The sequence below is a fragment of the Pristis pectinata genome, chromosome 10 (genome assembly GCF_009764475.1).
Source record: "Pristis pectinata isolate sPriPec2 chromosome 10, sPriPec2.1.pri, whole genome shotgun sequence".
NCBI classification, from domain to species: domain Eukaryota; kingdom Metazoa; phylum Chordata; class Chondrichthyes; order Rhinopristiformes; family Pristidae; genus Pristis; species Pristis pectinata.
Window position 1 is genome coordinate 29,165,870 of NC_067414.1, and position 20,313 is coordinate 29,186,182.

The window sequence follows — 20,313 nt, forward strand, 5'->3', positions numbered from 1 at the left end:
TTTTTCAATCTCCTCACATGAAGGTGCTTTTTCTTTCAATTCTGTCAACTCAGGGTCCTTTGTCTGTTCCACCATAAAATCCTTCCTCGACAAAGACAAATCTTTAAATTCAGGTTCACTATAAGGATGTTGATCCTCCAGTGAAGACAGAAAAGTCTCAGATAAGGCATCATAATTTTCTTCCTGTTTAGGACTGTCACAAGGAACCACATCAGACTGCACCGGACTGTCTGTCTTGGCTAATTCTCTAGCTCTAGCTCGAGTCACTGCACATGATGGGTAAACATCTGGATCATTCTCAGACTCATCAATCCTTGGTTTGGTTGTTAACCGTACCACAGGATCACTTTCTCCATTTGCAACGTCATTTCCCAATAACAAAGAAACTCCTTCCACTGGCAAACTAGGTCTTATCCCTATCTCGACTGGTCCTTCTACGAACTTTGACTTTAAAATCACCCTGTGAAAAGGGAAAAACATGGTCTCACCTGTAACGCCTCGTACTAGATTTACTTCACCAGTGTCACTTTCTTCACCAAAATTTAAAACACTGTCCAGCAAGAGAGATTGACTAGCCCCAGTATCTCTAAGAATTTTCACTGGCACCTGGGGTGACTCATCATTCAGTGAAACAAAACCCTCTGATACATACGAACGGAATTCTTTCTCACCTCCTCCAACTTTTCCGCTTTTCCCTCTTGCAAGGACTGATCTTTAACAGCATCTCCTAAACCTTTTTGATTTTTAATTGCCTGAAAGCAAGCATTGGGCACAGCTTCCTTCCTTTTCTTCAAAAGGGCACAATTAGATATCACGTGGCCGGGTTTCCTACAGTAATAACAAGTACGCTCAACAGGTTTCTCCAGCCCTGGCTTCTTTTCATCTTTTCCTTTTTGATTACCTCCCAATTTAATCTCTGGTTTACCTGGATTGTCTTTGTAACTCTTTTGAAAGGTTTTAGGTTGTCCCCATTTGGATTTATGGGTTAAAGCATAATCATCTGCCAACCTAGCAGTTTCTTGTAAAGTTTCCACTGCCTTTTCATTTAAATATGTTGTTAATTCAGCTGGAACACATCTTTTAAAGTCTTCCACTAGTATCAATTCTGTCAATTTATCATAATCCCCATCTACATTTTTAGCCAGGCACCATCGTTCAAAATATATTCTCTTTCCATTGGCAAATTCCATATAAGTCTGATCTGCAGATTTCCTCAAGTCTCTGAATTTTTGTCTATAAGCCTCAGGGACCAATTCATAGGCCTTCAAAATAGCTTGTTTTACCTTGGTATAATCAGCTGCATCCTCAACAGACAAAGCAGAATAAGCTTTTTGAGCTTTACCTTTAATCACACTCTGTACTATAAGAGCCCATCCTTTCCTTGGCCAGTTTGAACTCACAGCAACCTTTTCAAAATGTTGGAAATACTGATCAACCTGATCTTCCTCAAACGGAGGGACTAATCGAACCTCCCTGCTGGCTGAAAAACCATCTTCAGAATCAGATTCCAAACTCCTACGCTTCATTTGTAACTCATGCTGCCTCTGTTTCTCCTTCTCCTCACTATCCAGCTCCATCCTCTTCAATTCCATCTGCTTCATTGCTAGATCAGCCTCTATCTTCATCTGAGTTAGCTTTTGTTCGGCCTCTATCTTTAACTGGGTCTGTTCTCGTTCAGCCTCTATCTTTGCCAGCTGCACCTGTGCCTCAGAAATTGCTATTTCACTGCCAGGAAACTGTTTTAACACTTCCTTCTCAAACACCTTCTTTTCCACATAATGGCCAGCTATCAGTCTCTGAATATCTGCCTTTCTCATAGACTGCTTTACTTCTGTAAGGTTTAGCCTTGTAGCAATCTTTATCAAATCATCTTTTTTCGCCACCTCCAATCCCTTTTGGGTTGGTGACTCCAAAAATGCCTTAATATCCATTGCTGCTGGTTTCCACACACACAAGCCAATTAAAAAGAATTTATCAGACCTCCCTCAAAAATCTTTGGATTGAATCCCGAACAAATCTCGTCAATCTGGGGAACGATCCCGGACGACACTCGTTAATCTTTGGATTGGATCCCAGACGAATCTCGTTAACCTTGGGAACTATCCCGGACGAGCCCCCAATTTTGTCACAAACCAGCAACAAAAGAAACACACTGAGCATGATTCAGTGTTAAAAACTATTTTATTAATCACTACTTATGATAATACGTAAAATAAAAGTAAAAATGTTAGTATGTTAGAATTCAAAAATGTTAAACCTTGAACGTTAACCCCAAAACTAAACTCTTCGTGTGTGTGTGACAAAGTCCAAAACTCCCAGTTCCTGAATGGTTCTTAAAGTTCAGTTCCGCAAGCCATAAGGTGAAACATGAGCAAGGGCTTCTTCAACAACCACCGTTGTCTGAAGATAAGATGTAGATGTAGAAAAACATAGAGAGAGTACATACGAAATCCAAATGTTCCATGATGGAACCCAAACGACACTTCAGTGTTTACTCGGTAGTGACTTCCTCACCCCGAAAAGTATCCGAACCGTGGTCGTCCACACACAAATACCTGTTTCCTTCTACAGGTCAGCAACAAAGTGAACTCCACCGGATTACTTCCAACTTCCATACATGGATTTCAGTGGCAAACACAGTTATTGTTTCTCATCCATCGATAGAGAAAACAAGCAGGCTGGTGTCTCTCTCCCTTCTCTCTCTCCTCCTTCTTCTTCTTCTGACTTCTTCAACAACGTCATTACGTCCTTTATCTTCTATTGACGTAAGCACGCCCCACACACACATACACACACACTCTCTATCTTAAAGGGACTTTCACTGAGTCCGTAACACCTGCAACCACATTTCTGTAATTGCCACTAAATCATACCCCTTTGTACTGGTTTGTGCCACAAGTTCACTGACCTTGTTTCGAATACTATGGGCATTCAGATAATGTGCCCTTACACTCATTGTCCCTTTAGAATATAGTAGCTTTTGTGTCCTTTGCGTTTGACTTTTCTGTACTCCACTCTTACTTTTCTCTTCTCTAACTTTTGCTCTGGTCTCTGCTTAGCTTCCCTCTGTCTTTCTGCATGGATTCCCATCCCTCTACCATATTGGTCGAAACCCTCCCCAACAGCACTAGCAAACAATCCCCCTAGGATATTGATCCCAGACCTGCCCAGGTGTAGACCATCTGGTTTGTACTGGTCCCACCTCCCCCAGAACCGGTTTCAATACCCCAGGAATCTGAAACCCTCCCTCCTGCACCACTGCTCAAGCCAAATATTCATCCTAACTATGTTGCTATTCCTACTCTGACAAGCACATGGCACAGGTGGCGATCCTGAGATTATTACCTTTGAGGTCCTACTTTTTAATCTATCTCCTAGCTCCCTAAATTCAGCTTGTAGGAACTCATCCTGCTTTTTTCCTATATTGTTGGTACCTACATGCACCACAACAACTGGCTGTTCACCCTCCCCCTCCAGAAAGCCCTACAGCCGCTCCGAGACATCCCTGGCCCTTGCACCTGGGAGGCAACACACCAACTGGCCACAGAAGCTCCTGTCTATCTCCCTTACCATGGAATCCCCTACCACTATAGCTCTGCCACTCTTTCTCCTGCCCTCCTGTGCAGCAGAGCCACTCACGGTGCCATGATCCTGGCTACTGCTGCCTTCCCCTGAAGGCCATCTCCCCCAACAGTATCCAAAGCAGTACATCTGTTTTGGAGGGAGATGGCCGCAGGAGACTCCTGCACTACCTTCTTGCTACTGATCTGCCTGTTGGTCACCCATTCCCTATCTTTCCCTAGGCTCTTATAGTGCGATGTGACCAACTCACTTAACGTGCTATCCACAACATTCTCAGCATCGCAGATGCTCCAAAGTGAATCCATGCGCATAATCTCTTCCCGTTGCAGAGCTCTGAATAGTGCACCTCTTTCAGGAGTCTAGTGTCAGGCATGCAAATGATGTGGCCTGTTCATCAGAGCTGACCAAGTGTAATTAGGGTGTCAATATTGGGTATGTTGGTCTGGGAGAAGACACTGACCTTTGTTTGTTTATCCTGTCAATGGATTTGGTGGATTTTGCAAAAGCAAAGCTGGTGTTACCTTTCCAGCGCTGTTGATCGTCCATGTCTTGGAAGTATAGAGCATAGCAGGGATAATTACTGCTGGGCAGACCATAAATTTTGTGGCAAGTTTCTGAGCTTGATCTTTAAACACTATTTTCCTTAGATGGCCAAAGACTGTGCTGGAGCACTGAAGGCGACAGTGAATTTCATCACTGATATCTGCCTTTATTGAGAGTTGGCTCCCAAGATGTGGGAAGTGGTCCACGCTTTTCAGAATCTTTATAAACCTTTATTGTCAAAAGGGACTGTTGAACATCAGGAACAGGTTGTGAGAGGACCTTTGTTTTGCAGGTGTTAACTATGTTACTAACTGCCTTATATGTCTCAGTGAAAGAGCTTGGTCTCCAAATGTGCATGTATACAAATGTCCTCTGCTTACTGTAACTTGATGACTGAAGTTGGGGTGCTCTTGGTTCTGGTATCGAAGGTGTAGGTTGAACTATTATGCATTTGTCTGGTACATTAACTTCACTCCAGCAGGAAGTTTGTTGAAGATAAGATTCAGCATTGGTAAAAAGAGACTGAAAGAATGTTGGAGCAATGACACTGCCTAGTTTGACACCATTTTTGCACTGACACCATTGGTTAAGATCACGGATTGCATGCTATGATGAAGCAAATGTAAGAAGGAGACTTGTGTCAAGAATGACCTCTCTTGAGCAACCTCCACACCAGGGGTGGGAAAAGAACCAACCCTCTAGCAAGAGGTGATCGGCAAGATGGGAAGATTGGAAGCTAATTCCATTGCAGCCCTCCTCCTGACAAAATGTTTGAAGCACAGACTTGTCATATCTGACCCCTTAATTTTCCAAAGAGACAAGCACAAGGTCTCATGGCAAAAGACCCAAACCAGGCACTGGCACTTGTTAGATTATATTATTGTCCAAGCAGGAAGCTGCAAGGTTGTGCATATCACCCACAGGACAACAGATAATGATGACTGTTGGACTAACCACTTCCTAATCCTTTCTGTTATCCATCAGTCTGGCCCCAAAACAATGGTTGCAACAGAAACATTGCTGAAAAGAAATCAGTCCTGAAGGACTCAGACCACACAAAGACCGATCTTAAATAGTACCTCACAGACAATTTGACCACCCCCAAGCAACAGGAGCCATGAGGTATCTTTAGCATCTGGACTGCCCTGAAATACACCATAATCGGCACTTGTGAAGAGACTCTTGGCTTCTCTATCAGAAAACAACAGGATTGGGTTGAAGAGAATGATCTATTATCATCTGGTGAACATTTTAACTTTGCCAGGAGTAGCAGCAAGATGCCCTCCACAATCTAACTTGACAAAGATTTCAAAGGGAGTTTCAACCAAAACAATTAATGTGAACCAGACTTCCCATGCCCAATGCACCAACATCACCACAACCCTTATCATCATGAGTAAGTAGTTTAATGACAACTCCAGGACAGACTGAGGTCATGAAACAGGCTTTATTAATGTGTTCTTCTTCTGTGAGCTAGGATAATGGAATTACCCTGTTAATACATCTAAAAAATATAAATAATTGAACATAAGGAACTACCATCTGACCTAGGGAGAAAAATATTGAATAACTCATTCACAAGAAACACTTATTAAGAAAAATTAAAATGTTGTGTTGCCATAAAATTGTAAGGAGGGTAAATTTTCTCTCCCATAATGTATCTGTCCTCATTCACTCAAACTTACATTCAAACAGGCCTGCTGACAAATTTTCTTTTGAGTGCTTCCATGTAGACCAGTGAGCTTTATTTTCTATAACCAAACTGATTACATCTTCTCCCAGATATTACATCATTTATCACAAAAACAACTTCACAAATACATGGAGTTTATTTGTTCTGTAAGTCACCATGAAATCACAAAACTCTAAAATAATCATATAATTGTAAAAGTAAAGTTTTGTTTTTGTTACACTTTTTATTTTCAGAATTTGAGCAGTTTGTATTTCCCAAAGGAGGAGGAATTGTTTGTTAGCTGGGTATCACATTTATGTATATACCCTGTCTTTTCAATGTAGGTCGATAGAGAGTTGTTACGTAGACAGCATACACATACATACAGCATAAATTGCTGGTTCCTCTAATCCACATGGTCAACAGTGAGCTAGTTAATCCTCACTTGTACATTCACTGAGCTTCCAGATGGTTAGTCAAGTTCCACAGCCAATGGGGTTTGCACTAAGCAGGAAAGATACAAAATCCAGAAAAGCGATTTGCAGTGTTAATTCCAAATGCATGTGTCTGCGCACTGTGTGGGAGGAGTAGTGAGCTTTGAAGCTACAGTAACCTCAAAGGAAAAGCAATTTGCATTTCAGGATAATGAACTACTGCTCCTACCCTAAAGAAGAATGCTTTGAATAAAAGAGGACACTGTTCTTAAGAGCTAGCATTATAGTCCACAGTTCTATGAAGGGGATGGAAAAGATCTTCAAAAATCTTTTAATTAGAAAGCCATTTCTTATATGTGCTGGTAACAGAGTCAATATATTTCAAAATTCTGTCTTCAAACTTTTGCAATAATAACTTTTGCAACAATGACTTTTTCAGCTTTTTCTGGCTTGTAACCAATTATCCCTCATGTTAAAATCAATACAAACGGCACTTTTCAAAGGCACTCAATATTGTAATGGAGTGCACAATATCCAACATTTAAAAATACTTACAAAATTGGGACTTAGAGTAATTATGATATGGATCAATCCAAATCCGCAGCGGAACAGATTTTGCGAGATACGCCTTGCACCCTATTTTGTACAAGTTACAGCCATAACCAGGTCAAAAATTATGTGGCTTGTTGCACACTTGGAAATCAACTGCAGGTTATTGTGCAGCAGTTTTACACAATTCTATGGCAACCTGTCTTGTGATGCACAGGCACCAAAGAAAAGATACTACTATGTTAAGCTGAAGTATAGACCTTGGGGCAGCAATACATGTGACTATAACACAACCATTTATCAAGTCATACAGCACAGAAGCAGGCCTTTCAGCCCACCATGTCCATGCCGATATCAGGTACTCATCTATATTAATCCCATTTTCTGGCTTTGGACAGCCTTCTATGCCTTGGTGATTCAAGTGCCTGTCGAGATACTTCTTAAATATTATGAAAGTATCTGCCTCCACCACCCTCTCAGGCACTGTGTTCCACACTCAACCATCCTCTGAGTGATAAAATTCTTACTCAGATCCCCTCTAAATACCCTTTGACTTAAACCTATGCCCTTTGATTTGGACACTTCTGCTATGGACAAAAGTTTCTTGCTAGCTAGCCAATACATGACCTTCTTATTTTTGTACACATCAATCAAGTCCCCAAAACTCTCCTTTGTTTCAAGGAAAATAAACCCTGCCTATCCACTCTCTGCTTATAACTGAAATGCTCCATTCCAGGCAAGATCCTGGTGAATCTCCTCTGCACCCTCTTCAGTGCAATCACGTCCTTCCTAAGGTGTGATTGCACTGAAGAGGGCGCAGAGGAGATTCACTGCTGCTGTTATATTCTATGCCCTGGCTAATGAAGGCATGTATCCCATATGCCTTCTTCACCACCACATTTAGCTGTGCTGCTGTCTTCAGGGGTCATTGACTTAGACACAAAGGTCTCGCTGTTCCTCAATACTCCTTAGGGCCCTACCATTCATTATATATGTCCTAGCCATATAGCCCTCCCAAAATGCCTCATCACATTTATCAAGATTAAATTCAATTTGCCATTGTTCTGCCCATCTTATCAAACCATTAATATTGTCCTTGAGCCTATGATGACTCTCCTCACTATCAACTTCACTACCTAATTTTCATGTCATGTGCAAACTTACTAATCATATCTTATATATTCATATCCAAATCATTTATGTACATAATAAACAGCAAGGATCTCTGCGGTACACCACAGGCTATTGACTTCCCATCATAAAGACAACCCTTCACCATCACCCTCTGCCTCCTATTACCAAACCAGTTTTGGATCCAATTTGCCAGCTAGTCCTGGATCCCATGTGTTCTAACCTTTTGGACCAGTCTTCCATGTGGGACCTTGTCAAAGGCTTTACTGAAGCCCATGTGGACTACATCAACTACAGTGTCCTTATCAATACACTTAGTTACCTTTTAAGTCCGTTAGCTCCATTTTGGAGGATGATAAGAACCTTCCTTGCCCATTTCTTTGTGAGACAACCATGAAAACAGTTCTCCACAGTTGTTTTCAGGGAAGTATGATGGTGGAAGATAAAATCAATCAAACTTTGCTAGTCGACTCAAGAGCACCCTGGCAAATATATTCCTGCCATCACTGTTTTTTCATGGAGTGTTGAATTCCCTGGTTCATAATCATTCACACTGATCCATCAGCATCCAGTCTAAGGAAAATTATGGCCATTAGCCATTCATGTTTGACACTGGCATCTGTGTATTAGCACTTGTTATGAAAAGAAAATAGCTGAGATGAGATGAGTTTACTGTGCAAAGGTAAATCTTAGGGATTATCTACCTCTGAGGCTTGTGGATGCTCAGTCCACGTTGAGCATATTCAAAATTGAGTTTATTGTCATATACGCAAGTACAGGTGCAACGAAAAACTTACTTGCAGCAATGAAAATCCTAGCTCAAGATGGAGAGTGATAGATTTTTGAACACAAAGCAAATCTGAAGGGGTGGACTGAGCGCAAGATCGAATATGATCATATTGAATGGTGGAGCAGACTCAGGTACCCAAGTAGTTGACGTATGCTCCAATTTCTTATGTTCTTATGAAACTGGAAGGGTGGGCTACACAATGGTGCTGACTCTTGAAGGTGAGCGATAAGTACTCAGGAGGAGTTAGCAAGTTGTGCTAAATGCATGAAGAACTACCTCCAAACTTCTTTAACTGCAAGGGCTCCATTTTGGAGATGGGATCAACAATGGAACTTGCTTGGGCCACATTTCAGAGCAACACAGAGAAAAACAATGGTCCAGGTGAGGTGGCTATAAAAGTACTGTGAAAGGAACCTGGTGAGACAGTAAAGGTACTGGCATCAAAGACACCTGGGACAAAGCTACACGTTGAATCATTTAGTATCACACATTAGCCTGTTAAAAAAGTGAAGTGCCTATCCCTTATTTGCCGCATCTCATAATCCTGAGGAGTATCAACCATCAGAGATTAATCAGATGGGGTAAACACTAGTGTCACAGTAATAGGCAAAACATCCCACAAGGATGAGAATCCCTGCAGTAACATGTCAACAATTCAACATTACTTCCAGCCTGACCATTTGCATTCTCCAAAACTGTCACTACTTCTGAGGCCCACATTAAACCTCAAGAAAACCAAATACTTTAGAACTTAATTAACTTCCCTCTCTACAATACAGAAAGAAAAAATAAAGAGGCAAAGAGTAAATCAAAATGTTCTTAGAAACAGAATCCTGGATACTGTCTTCTAAAAGAGCACTGGGAACTACTGAGATTTGACCTTCCAAAGTTGTGACATAAACCTTTCTCAGACAATAGTCACACCCTACTCCTGAAATTCCACTAGACCAACTCTGACAGCACTTCCCAAACCTGGGACCTCTACCATCTAGAAGGCCAAATGCAGCAGGGACATGAGAATACCACCAACTACAGGTCCTCCTCAAAGTTGCACATCATCCTGATTTGGAAACACATTCCTTATCCTTCATCATCACTGGGTCTAAATCTTTGAACTCTCTGCCCAAAAGCAATGTTGGAGTCAGGAGAACTGGAGTGGCTCAAGAAAGCAGTTCAGCACCATCATCTTAAGGGCATTTAGGGATGAGCAATAAATTCTGGTTTTGTTGTTGATGTTCAGTTCCCAAAAATGATTAAAAGCTGAAGGAAAATTACATTGCAATCAATTCAACTGGAAATGCCATTGTAAAACTTCAATCCACTGTCTTAGAAAGTGTAATGTTAAGCTACTAGTGACAGAAAAGACACCAGCTGATGTGCTTCCATCATTAAAATCATTCCGTTATGTTTGTTTATTTTATTTTGGTTATTAAGTATCACCAGTAAGGACAGAATTTATTCTGAATTCCTAATTGCCCTTGCATTGAGTGGCTTGCTAGGCCATTTCAAGAGTCAACCATGTTGCTGTTCTGGAGTCAGGTGCAGGTTAGATCAGTTGAGGATTGCAGATTTCTTTCCCTGAAGGACAAAACTACTGGATTGTTTTAACAACAATCCAGTTGTTTTGTAGTAATTGATAATGATGTTTCTTTTTAAATTAAAACCAGATTATTAACTAACATGGTATTCTGATTCCAGTGCTACTGCCACTTCTAGTTGAGTTCCAGAACTAGTGTTCCATTAGTATGATTCCTAAGTAGTTAGAAGTTACTTGAGATGTGGCTGCATAATCTGTTCAAGAATTCAACTTAATTGCCATTCTCCATTTTTACCGTAAGTACCAGAAAACTTACTACACCAAGTGTATTACTAAAATATCAAAACCTTTCTTTGAATTAGGGAACTAAACATCCTTAGCAAAGCTGTCAAAAACACACATATTAGAAGTCTAATTATCGAATAAATAAAACAAGTTCCTACCACCAAATGCGGGTCTCATTGTGAAATCATGATCATCCACTCTGAGAAGGTGTTCTGACTTTGACGGTCGAGTTTTGGTTGAATCTGGAATTCTCTTTAATATGGGACTGCAAGGAGTAAAACATCCAGTTAGTTTTACTGGCAGAAATGTATCATTACCAGTACAACAATGTGACTGATAGCAAGTACTCAATTGGAGCATGACAATCTATTGATAATCAGCTCACAATTTCTTTGAACCCAGAATATCCCTTTGGTCCAATTATTTTCTCTTTCAACCTCAGCTTCATTTCAATCCTGACCAAGAGAACAGATGCTCCTTGCCATTCCAAAGGAGATCAATAAAAAGATCTCTAGTGATGATCCTCTTCTCCAAGACAGCAACACCAGAATCACCAAACCCTTAGCTGTGGCCTGGGATTAGTGGCAAGAGAATTAGCAACCATGAATCAGAGACCTACCAGTCTGTGATGCCTTCGGGCTTCAAGTACCCTGTGTCATGGCACGTCATTATATGGGCTTTTACCTTCCAGTTTTGAACAATGATATGATAATTAATGACAAGGACAGCAACAAAAGGTTATTACTGTTAATTTGGAATGCGATAACAATTGCAACCTTTTGACCAATGCTGTTTATTCTAGTTTGTGTTAAGATTAAAGAACTACGAGTCATTTGAAAGCACAATATAGGTTTGAGTGAAATATTTTTTAACATTGTGGCTGCTGGAATATTTGAATCTTATCAAATGGATGTTTTCAATTTTATTTTAAATCGATTGTTATATGATGTTATATTGTGAGGTCTTATCCTTTTTCTTTGAATGTAGTTACCCTTCATTTCACCTGCACATTGCTCCCAAGCTGTACCAATTAGACAGTACACAAAGCTTCCTTAAAACTCCTACAAAAAATAATATCCTTAAGGTATCCCTGAGACCTCAGAGGATTAATTTCCATGGAATCCCAGTCAACAAACTGCTGGCCAAGGTTCCTGGATGATTCCTGCTGGAAGAACTAGAGAATATTATAACTGGACTTTCTCTCTCCTGACCCAGAAGACAAAACAATGGGCTGCTGGTGAGATAAATTGCAAATATCTTCACAGGGGTTGCCTGCAGTTGTCTATAGCTCAGTAAGCTTTTTTCCCGCACTGAATTTCTAAAGCTTTTAGGTATAATTGTGTTTAAACTCTGGCCTTTTAAAACTGTTGGTTCAACTTACTGTCACTGGTAATCCCTTCTCTTTATTTCCTGCAGGATAGCTTGGTTTTAAAATCTCCTCGTCTGAAGCTATCAGATTTCAATCATTTTAAAGAAGCTAACAGTTTCAGTTTGAGTTTGCAGAAAGCAGTCCATGCCACGTCCACCACTATGGAGAGTTGAAAAAGTAAAAATAATGTTGGAAGGACAGGTAGCATCCTTCCACCTCCCCTGGTCAATTCCTGATGGTTGGTAATGGAGGCCAGCTTGGAGAGTTGTAGGCATTTTAAGGGTGAGTTTCTTTCTACTTTTCAGAAACTCCCTTGGTGATAACATTGATAAAGCTTATTCACTGGAAGTCAACGGAACTGATTCTTGAGGTCAGAGTTTGATGTGCTGCTGGTACCGGGTAGCACATTTAGTACTATTGACCAGGGAGCTTTTCTCATTAGTAAAATGTTCAAGGACCGGGGGAGAACAGATTTAAATTTTTGGGCAGAAGTTACAGGGAGGTGTAAGGAAAATTTTATTTACATGGAGGTTGATCTGCAGGCTGTGACCCAGAACTCATTTCCTGGAGATCTGGTGAAAATAAAGTTAATCGGGATTCTTGAAAGGCAATTGAATGGGCCATTGAGAGAGAGAAATTTGAAGAGGTATGAGTGAAGAGTGGGGGAATGACATTGATGGGTTTGTTCTTCCAGCAGCCAACACAGACTCAATTGAGTGAATGGTCTCATCCTGCGTCATAACAATTCTATCATTCTACTCTGTGATTAATTTCTAGGCAGACTCTTTTGACCTGAGATGTTGAACTGGGATTCTGTCCAAGTGGATGTGATATATCCCATGATACCATTTAAAAAGAAAAGCTGGAAAAAGCACATGGCCAAAGCTTATCCCTCAACCAAAACCTTGGATTAAACAAATTAAATAATCATGAAAATAATTTATTTTGAGCCTTGCTGTGTACAAATTGACAGCTGATTTGATATACATAACAATAGTGGCTGGACTTCGGACATGATTTATCAGCAAATAACCATTTCGGGGTGTCCTGTGGACATATAAATCCATGTTTTATTTTCTTGCTGTCCTGCTTGAGTCAAACTGTGTTAACTGTTTCTAGAAAATTGCTAGCAGTTTGCATAATGCTATTACAACGCCAGCAACCCAGGTTCAATTCCTGCCGCTGTCTGTAAGGAATTTGTACATTCTCCCCGTGACTGCATGGGTTTTCTCCAGGTGCTCTGGTTTCCTCCCACATTCCAAAGACGTATGGGTTAGGAAGTTGTGGGCATGCTGTGTTGGCACCGGAAGTGTGGCAACACTTGTGGGCTGCTCCCAGAACGCTCTATGCAAAGATGCATTTCACTGCGTGTTTCAATGTACATGTAACTAATAAAGATATCTTATCTCTTATCTTATCTTATCATGGTCATGATGATGCTAAATAAAGGACATAAGATACTCATTTGAAGTATTGATGTACTATAGAAAAAAAAATTCAGATGGATCTAGCCAAAAAACAGTTCTTAAAGAGAAGCCTTTGTGATTTCCAAGTTGGCTTGTTTTCTGAACCTGCTGCAGATGGAAATGCAAGTTTAAGAATTTTGTTCTCTCATTACAAAATATTTTTACGTATGTGGTACCTTTCTGAAATAAATCAAAATGAGTTTCACAATTTGTTTATCTGGAAACACTTGTGAAATTGCTTCAGATTTCAATCACATGACAAAGAATACCTTGATACAAGAAATTCTGCAGATGCTGGAATCTGGAGCAATACACAAGAAGTGCTGGAGGAACTCAGCAGGTCAGGCAGCATCCATGGAGGGAAATAAACAGTCGACGTTTCAGGCCAAGACACTTCATCGGGACTGGAAAGGAAGAGGGCAGAAGCCAGAATAAGAAGGTGGGGGAGGGGGAGGAGCACACACAGGCAGGTGATAGGTGAGTCCAGGTGAGAGGGGGAAGATGCAACAAGCTGAGAGGTGATGGGTAGAAGAGGAAAAGGGCTGAAGAAGAAGGAATCCGGTCAGAGAGGGCAGTGGACCATGGAATAAAGGATGGGGGAGGGGAGGAGAGGAGATGGGCAGGTCATCAAGGTGGGGGAAGGGAGCTACAGGGATAAGATAAGACACCCCATCCCTTCTTTTACTTCCCCCCACTCCTTTGTCTTCCCTTATTCCTATGGCTCCCTTCCCCCACCTTGATGACCTGCCCATCTCCTCTCCTCCCCTCCTCCATCCTTTATTCCATGGTCCACTGCCCTCTCCGACCAGATTCCTTCTTCCTCAGCCCTTTGCCTCTTCTACCTATCATCTCAGTTTATTACATCTTCCCCCCTCCCCCACCCACCTACCTTCCCCCTCTCACCTGGACTCACCTATCACCTGAACTCACCTATCACCTGCCTTGCATGTTCTCCTCCCCTTCCCCCCACCTTCTTATTCTGTCTTCTGCCCTCTTCCTTTCCAGTCTTGATGAAGGGTCTCAGCTCGAAACGTTGACTATTTATTTCCCTCCATAGATGCTGCCTGACTTGCTGAGTTCCTCCGGCACATTTTGTGTATTGACAAAGAATGTCTTAGCAGAAACTTTGGAAAAGAATGGTGTGCTTTAGGAATATCAGCAATTCAAATTAATTCCGGTAAAAATGCTTTATTCAAAAAAATTCTTGATAGAAACTTCATACTTCTCTGCACTAGGGATTAATTGATACTGTTCCAGCTTTGCTGGTTTTAAGACTTTGTAAGGTAATTCATGATATTCTCATGTGTTTTTAAGCATGTTGCTACTTCAGGTTATTAGATACTCCAAAATCTTGGTGCAGAAATTGACATTGAATTACGAGCAATAGACTATATCCTCAAAATTGTTCAAAAAGGTCAGAAATTTGACAATAATTAAGAATGAGATTTCCCAACTAGAGTAAAGTTAACCATATCTCTAGCATTTCTTTTCCACAACAATGTACCCCCAATTCTGAAGTCTCTATTCACAAATTAACTAAAGGTTCATTTAGTTGACGATACTTAGGATAAAAAAACAAAATTATTCTTGAATCTCAATTTTCACATACATTGTGTTGACATTACAAGGCATCTTGTCCACTTCAACAGAAGTATTTAGCCAGACCCATCCGACTCTGACACTTCAGTACTTTGACTGAATACCTTCGATCCTTTCTCTGCTATTCCTGGTTATGGTTGCATGCACGTTGATGCATTTTGGCTAGAGAGAAGGCTTCTTCTCGATATAAAACGTCTTTTTCTGTCTGATCCAGCCACAGAAAGAATCGAAAGACATTTCAAACATAATCCTGCTTCAGTGCACTTTCTATCGTCCTAGTTCACAATTATTTTAGTCTATATGCTAAACTGTGAAAAAAAATAGATTAAAAAAGTCAACATCCTTTGTCCTGCTAATTCATTGCACCAACCAGTTCCAATTACGTATCTGCTTCAATCCACTTCTCTCTGGGGGAAAATATTGAGACTGCTTTTTAGTGAATATTTTGAGATGACTTATTGGCAACCACTTAAGGAACCGGAAAACAAGTTTAAAGAATGGACGCAATAATCATTCATGAACTATTATTTTTTCCCTGATGAAATAGGCTTCAAGCAGACTTTTCAGAAGTTGGCATCAACCTTTTCCTCCAAAACGAGCCAATCTCTATACAATTAAATCGACATTTAGATCTTCCCGTCCTGAAGAAACCAAATTAGCAAGACTCACGAGACAGATCCGAGGTGCTTCATAGAGATCCTTCCTACAGCGTTAAAGTTCGTATTTAAAACAATCGAAATGTTTCCAAATTTCAATCCCCAGCAGCGAAGAACTAATTCAATACGTTTCCTCCAATTCCAAAGGAACGGATTTAACTAAATCATAATGTTACTTTGACAGCACTAATTGTCTGGTGTTGTCACACGGGTGTTACCAACCCCTTCAAGACTCCTTACCTGCCCTGTTTCGGGTGTTCAACCTGAGCTGTCCATCTTTTCTTCCTGTGTTTTCTGCTTTCAGCAGCTATTGTCAGGCAGCAGATTATTAAAATTGTTTTAAAAAAATAAGGCATGCTTTGCAAAATGGAAACAGTCCCAGCAATAGTCCTGTGCAACCCTGCAGTGCGATTCACTTCTGGTTTAAACATTGAATCGGTTTTTTTACTCTAGCACCACACGCCGGTTGATGCCGCGGCTGTGGCTTCCCCAAGGTGTAGGTCAATGTTTGGAGTGATCCCGGGCTGTCACGCTTCCGACTTACTTGTGCTCCAACCGGCAGCAGCAACTTCAGTGTCTGCACGGCTTTGTGATTGACAACTAATCCTTCTCCATACAGCCTGCAATCCCAGCCAGGCGCGTCACCGGGAGAGCAGACACCTTCGCTGGAGGTCAAATCCCGAAACAAATGACAGAAACCCCTTCCTCACCACGCTTCCAACATGAGATTAGGAACAAATGTTCGTCCTATTATATTGCACAATCCTGTGAGGGAAAACTTTGAACATCTTATGAAAAACAAACCGCGAATATTTACGGAAATGCAGTCCGTTTCAGCTTTATGTATAAATGCTAAATAAAAACAGTAATTTATGCTCGAAGAATGTTTGAGTTTTGTATTTTCGGTGCCATATTAAACCCAATTTGAGTCTGCTGTTTGGGATTTGTACTTAGTTTATCATTGAAAATATCTTTCAGGATGTAAGATATAGATGAGCACAGGCGGTTAAGGCTCGCATTATTTTTCCTGGATGGTATTTTATCTGCATCTGGTCCCGATTGGAAAATTTACCGTGAGAGAGATTGAAATTGGATTTAATGTGGAATTCCACTTGATCCTTAACTGACAGGCTTCACCGAGTAAAGGTGGGTGTTACTAACCATAAAGAAGGGAGATTTTCCGAACGTAGAGTCATGGAGTAATACGGCACGGAAACGGGTCCTCTGGTCCAACTCCTCCATGCCGACCAAGTTGTCCATCTAAGCTTGTCCCATTTGGCCCTCATCCTTCTAAACCTTTCCTATCATGTACCTGTCCAGATGAATTTTAAATGTTGTTATTGTTGATCATTCTTGACGTCCTGGAGGGATGGTCAACTGAGTCAGTGTGGGTGGAAGTCAGAAACAGGAAGGGAGTGATAACTCTATTGGGAGTGTTCTATATACCCCCCCCCCCCCCAAAGCAGCAGAGATACTGAGGAACAGATTGGGAGGCAGATTTTGAAAAGGTGCAAAAATAACAGGGCTGTTGTCATGGGTGATTTCAACTCCCCTAATATTGATTGGCACCTCCTTAGTGTAAAGGGGATATATGGGGCAGCGTTTGTTAGGTGTGTTCAGGAGGGATTCCTGACACAGTATGTGGACAGGCCAACTGCAGGAGAGGCCATTCTGGACCTGGTACTAGGCAATGAGCTTTATCAGGTTTCAGATCTCTTGGTGGGAGAGCATTTTGGAGACAGTGACCATAACTCCTTGACTTTTACCATAGCCTTGGAGAGGGATAGGAGCAGACGATATGGGAATTTAATTGGGGGAAGGGGAATTATGATGCTATTAGGCACGAACTTGGGAGCACAAATTGGGAACAGATATTCTTGGGGAAGTGCACAGCGGAAATGTGGAGGTTGTTTGGGAAGTACTTGCATGGGCTTCTGAATAGGTTTGTCCCATTGAAGCAGGGTAAGGATGGTAGAGTGAGGGAATTGTGGTTGACAAGAGACATAGAATATCTTGTCAAGAGGAAGAAAGAAGCTTACCTAAGGTTTGAAAAACATGGATCAGACAGGGCTCTGGAGAGTTATAAGGTAGCCAGGAGGGAGCTTAAGAATGATCTCAGAAGAGCTAGAAGGGGCCATGAGAAAGCCTTGTCGAATAGGATTAAGGAAAACCCCAAGGTGTTCTACACGTATGTGAAGAATAGGAGGATGAATAGAGTGAGGGTAGGACCGATCAGGGATAAAAGAGGAAACGTGCCTGGAGTCGGAAGAGGTCCTTAATAAATAATTTGCTTCAGTATTCACCAGTGAAAGAGACCTCGATGTTTGTGAGGATGGTGCACAACATACTGATAGGCTGGGGCATGTCAACGTGAGGAAAGAGGATGTGCTGGAACTTTTGAAAAACATTAGGACAGATAAGTCACCGGAGCCAGATGGGATATATCCAAGGTTATTAAGGGAAGCAAGGGAAGAGATTGCTGAGACTTTGGCAATGATCTTTGCATCCTCACTGGCCACAGGAGTAGTGCCAGATGATTGGAGGGTGGCAAATATTGTTCCTTTGTTTAAGAAAGGGAGTAGGGATAATCCTGGGAATTAGAGGCCAGTGAGTTTTACTTCAGTGGTGGGCAAATTACTGGAGAAAATTCTTAGAGACAGGATTCATGGGCATTTGGAGAAGCATTGGCTGATTAGGGACAGTCAGCATGGCTTTGCGAGGGGCAGGTCGTGCCTCACAAGCCTGATTGAATTCTTTGAGGATGTGACAAAGCACATTGATGAAGGTAGAGCAGTGGATGTGGTGTACATGGATTTCAGTAAGGCGTTTGATAAGGTTCCTCATGGAAGGCTCGTTCAGAAAGTTAGGAGGCATGGGATCCCGGGAAACTTGGCTGTGTGGATTCAGAATTGGCTCGCGCATAGAAGCATGGTGGTACATGGAGCGTATTCTGTCTGGAGATCGGTGACCAGTGGTGTTCCGCAGGGACCTGTTCTGGGACCCCTGCTCTTTGTGATTTTTATAAATGACTTGGATGAGGATGTGGAAGGGTGGGTTAGTAAGTTTGCAGATGACACAAAGGTTGGTGGTCTTGTGGATAGTGTAGAAGATTACTGTAGGTTATAACAGGACATTGATAGGATGCAGAGCTGGGCTGAGGAGTGGCAGATGGAGTTCAACCCAGAAAAGTGTGAAGTGATGCACTTTGGAAGATCAAATTTGAAGGCAGAATACAAGGTTAATGGCAGGACTCTTAGCAGTGTGGAGGAACAGGGGGATCTTGGGGTCCACGTCCATAGATCCCTCGAGGTTGCCGCTCAGGTCGATAGGTTTGTTAAGAAGGCGAATGGTGTGTTGGCCTTCTTTAATCAGGGTATTGAGTTCAAGAACCACAAGGTAATGTTGCAGCTCTATAGAACTCTGGTTACATCACACTTGGAGTATTGTGTTCAGTTCTGGTTGCCTCATTATAGGAATGTGGAAGCTTTAGAGAGGGTGCAGAGATTTACCAGGATGCTGCCTGGATTGGAGAGCATGTTTTATAAGGATAAGTTGAGTGAGCTAGGGCTTTTCTCTTTGGAGAGGAGGAGGAGGATGAGAGGTGACTTGATAGAGGTGTACAAGATGATAAGAGGCATAGATCGAGTGGACAGTCAGAGACCTTTTTCCCCAAGGCGAAAATGGATAACACGAAGGGGCATAATTTTAAGGTGATTGGAGGAAGGTATAAGGGGGATGTCAGAGGTAAGTTTTTTTTTTACACAGAGAGTGGTGGGTGCATGGAACGCACTGCCAGCAGAGGTGGTGGAGGTAGACACATTAAGGACATTTAAGAGACTCTTAGATAGCCACAAAATGGAGGGCTATGTTGGAGGGAAGGGTTAGATAGATCTTCGAGCAGGATAAAATGTCAGCACAATATCGTGGGCTGAAGGACCTGTACTGTACTGTAAAGTTCTATGTCTTATGTAATAATAAGAAATAATAATAATAAATCTTTGATCATATTAAGGATTTCTCATTCATTTATAAACATTGCATTTGTGGCTCCAGAAATATTCTTATAGATATAGCAGTTACTCTGGTGATAAACTGCCCCATCACTGAAGACATCACTGAAGACTCACTCAAGGCATTTCCAACCCTTGGAATAAAACATTTGTTGTCCTTAAACATAAGAAAAATGTAATTTTGGATCAGTGCTAACAACGTGAGTAAAATCCAACAAATCTGGTATTTCATAACATTATTTACTTCAATCCTATATGATGTACTATGCACATTGAACAAGCTTGGTTTTCATTACCAATCAAAAACGAAAGCACAAATCCAGATGCTGCAGACTCCAGTCATCATTGCAGGACTCAAACAGCTCTGAATGACTCCTGCCCTCTGAACCTTCATTCAACTCAACACAATGAGGAAGTGGTGGTGGTGGTGGGTACAATTATAATCTTTGAAAGACTTTTGGCCAGATCCAAGGATAGAAAAGGTTTAGACGGATATGGGCCAAACCCAGTAAATGGGACTAGCTCAGATAGACATTTTGGTCAGCATGGGTGATTTGGCCTGAAGAGCTTGTTTCCATGCTCTATAACTCTTTGACAACCCATTTATTGTCTAAATGCAGATTAAGTTAATTGTTTATAGTCTGATGTAGAAAGTAATCCAGGGTGACTCAGAGTCTTAATCAAGAGTCA

The 20,313-nt window shown here is 41.4% G+C and overlaps 1 protein-coding gene across 1 annotated transcript in view; it reads right to left on the reverse strand.

The window, feature by feature from the left end:
• Window positions 1-15,984, reverse strand: part of LOC127574856 (gamma-aminobutyric acid receptor subunit rho-2-like) — a 45,379-nt gene extending 29,395 nt beyond the window's left edge. Inside the window, exons 1-2 of the mRNA XM_052024306.1 lie at window positions 15,854-15,984; window positions 10,682-10,788 (exon numbers count right to left, since the gene is read on the reverse strand). Of these exons, the coding sequence (XP_051880266.1) occupies window positions 10,682-10,788; window positions 15,854-15,969 (223 nt within the window). The 5' untranslated portion in view covers window positions 15,970-15,984. The remainder of the gene's footprint in view (window positions 1-10,681; window positions 10,789-15,853) is intronic.
• Window positions 15,985-20,313: the final 4,329 nt, after the last annotated feature.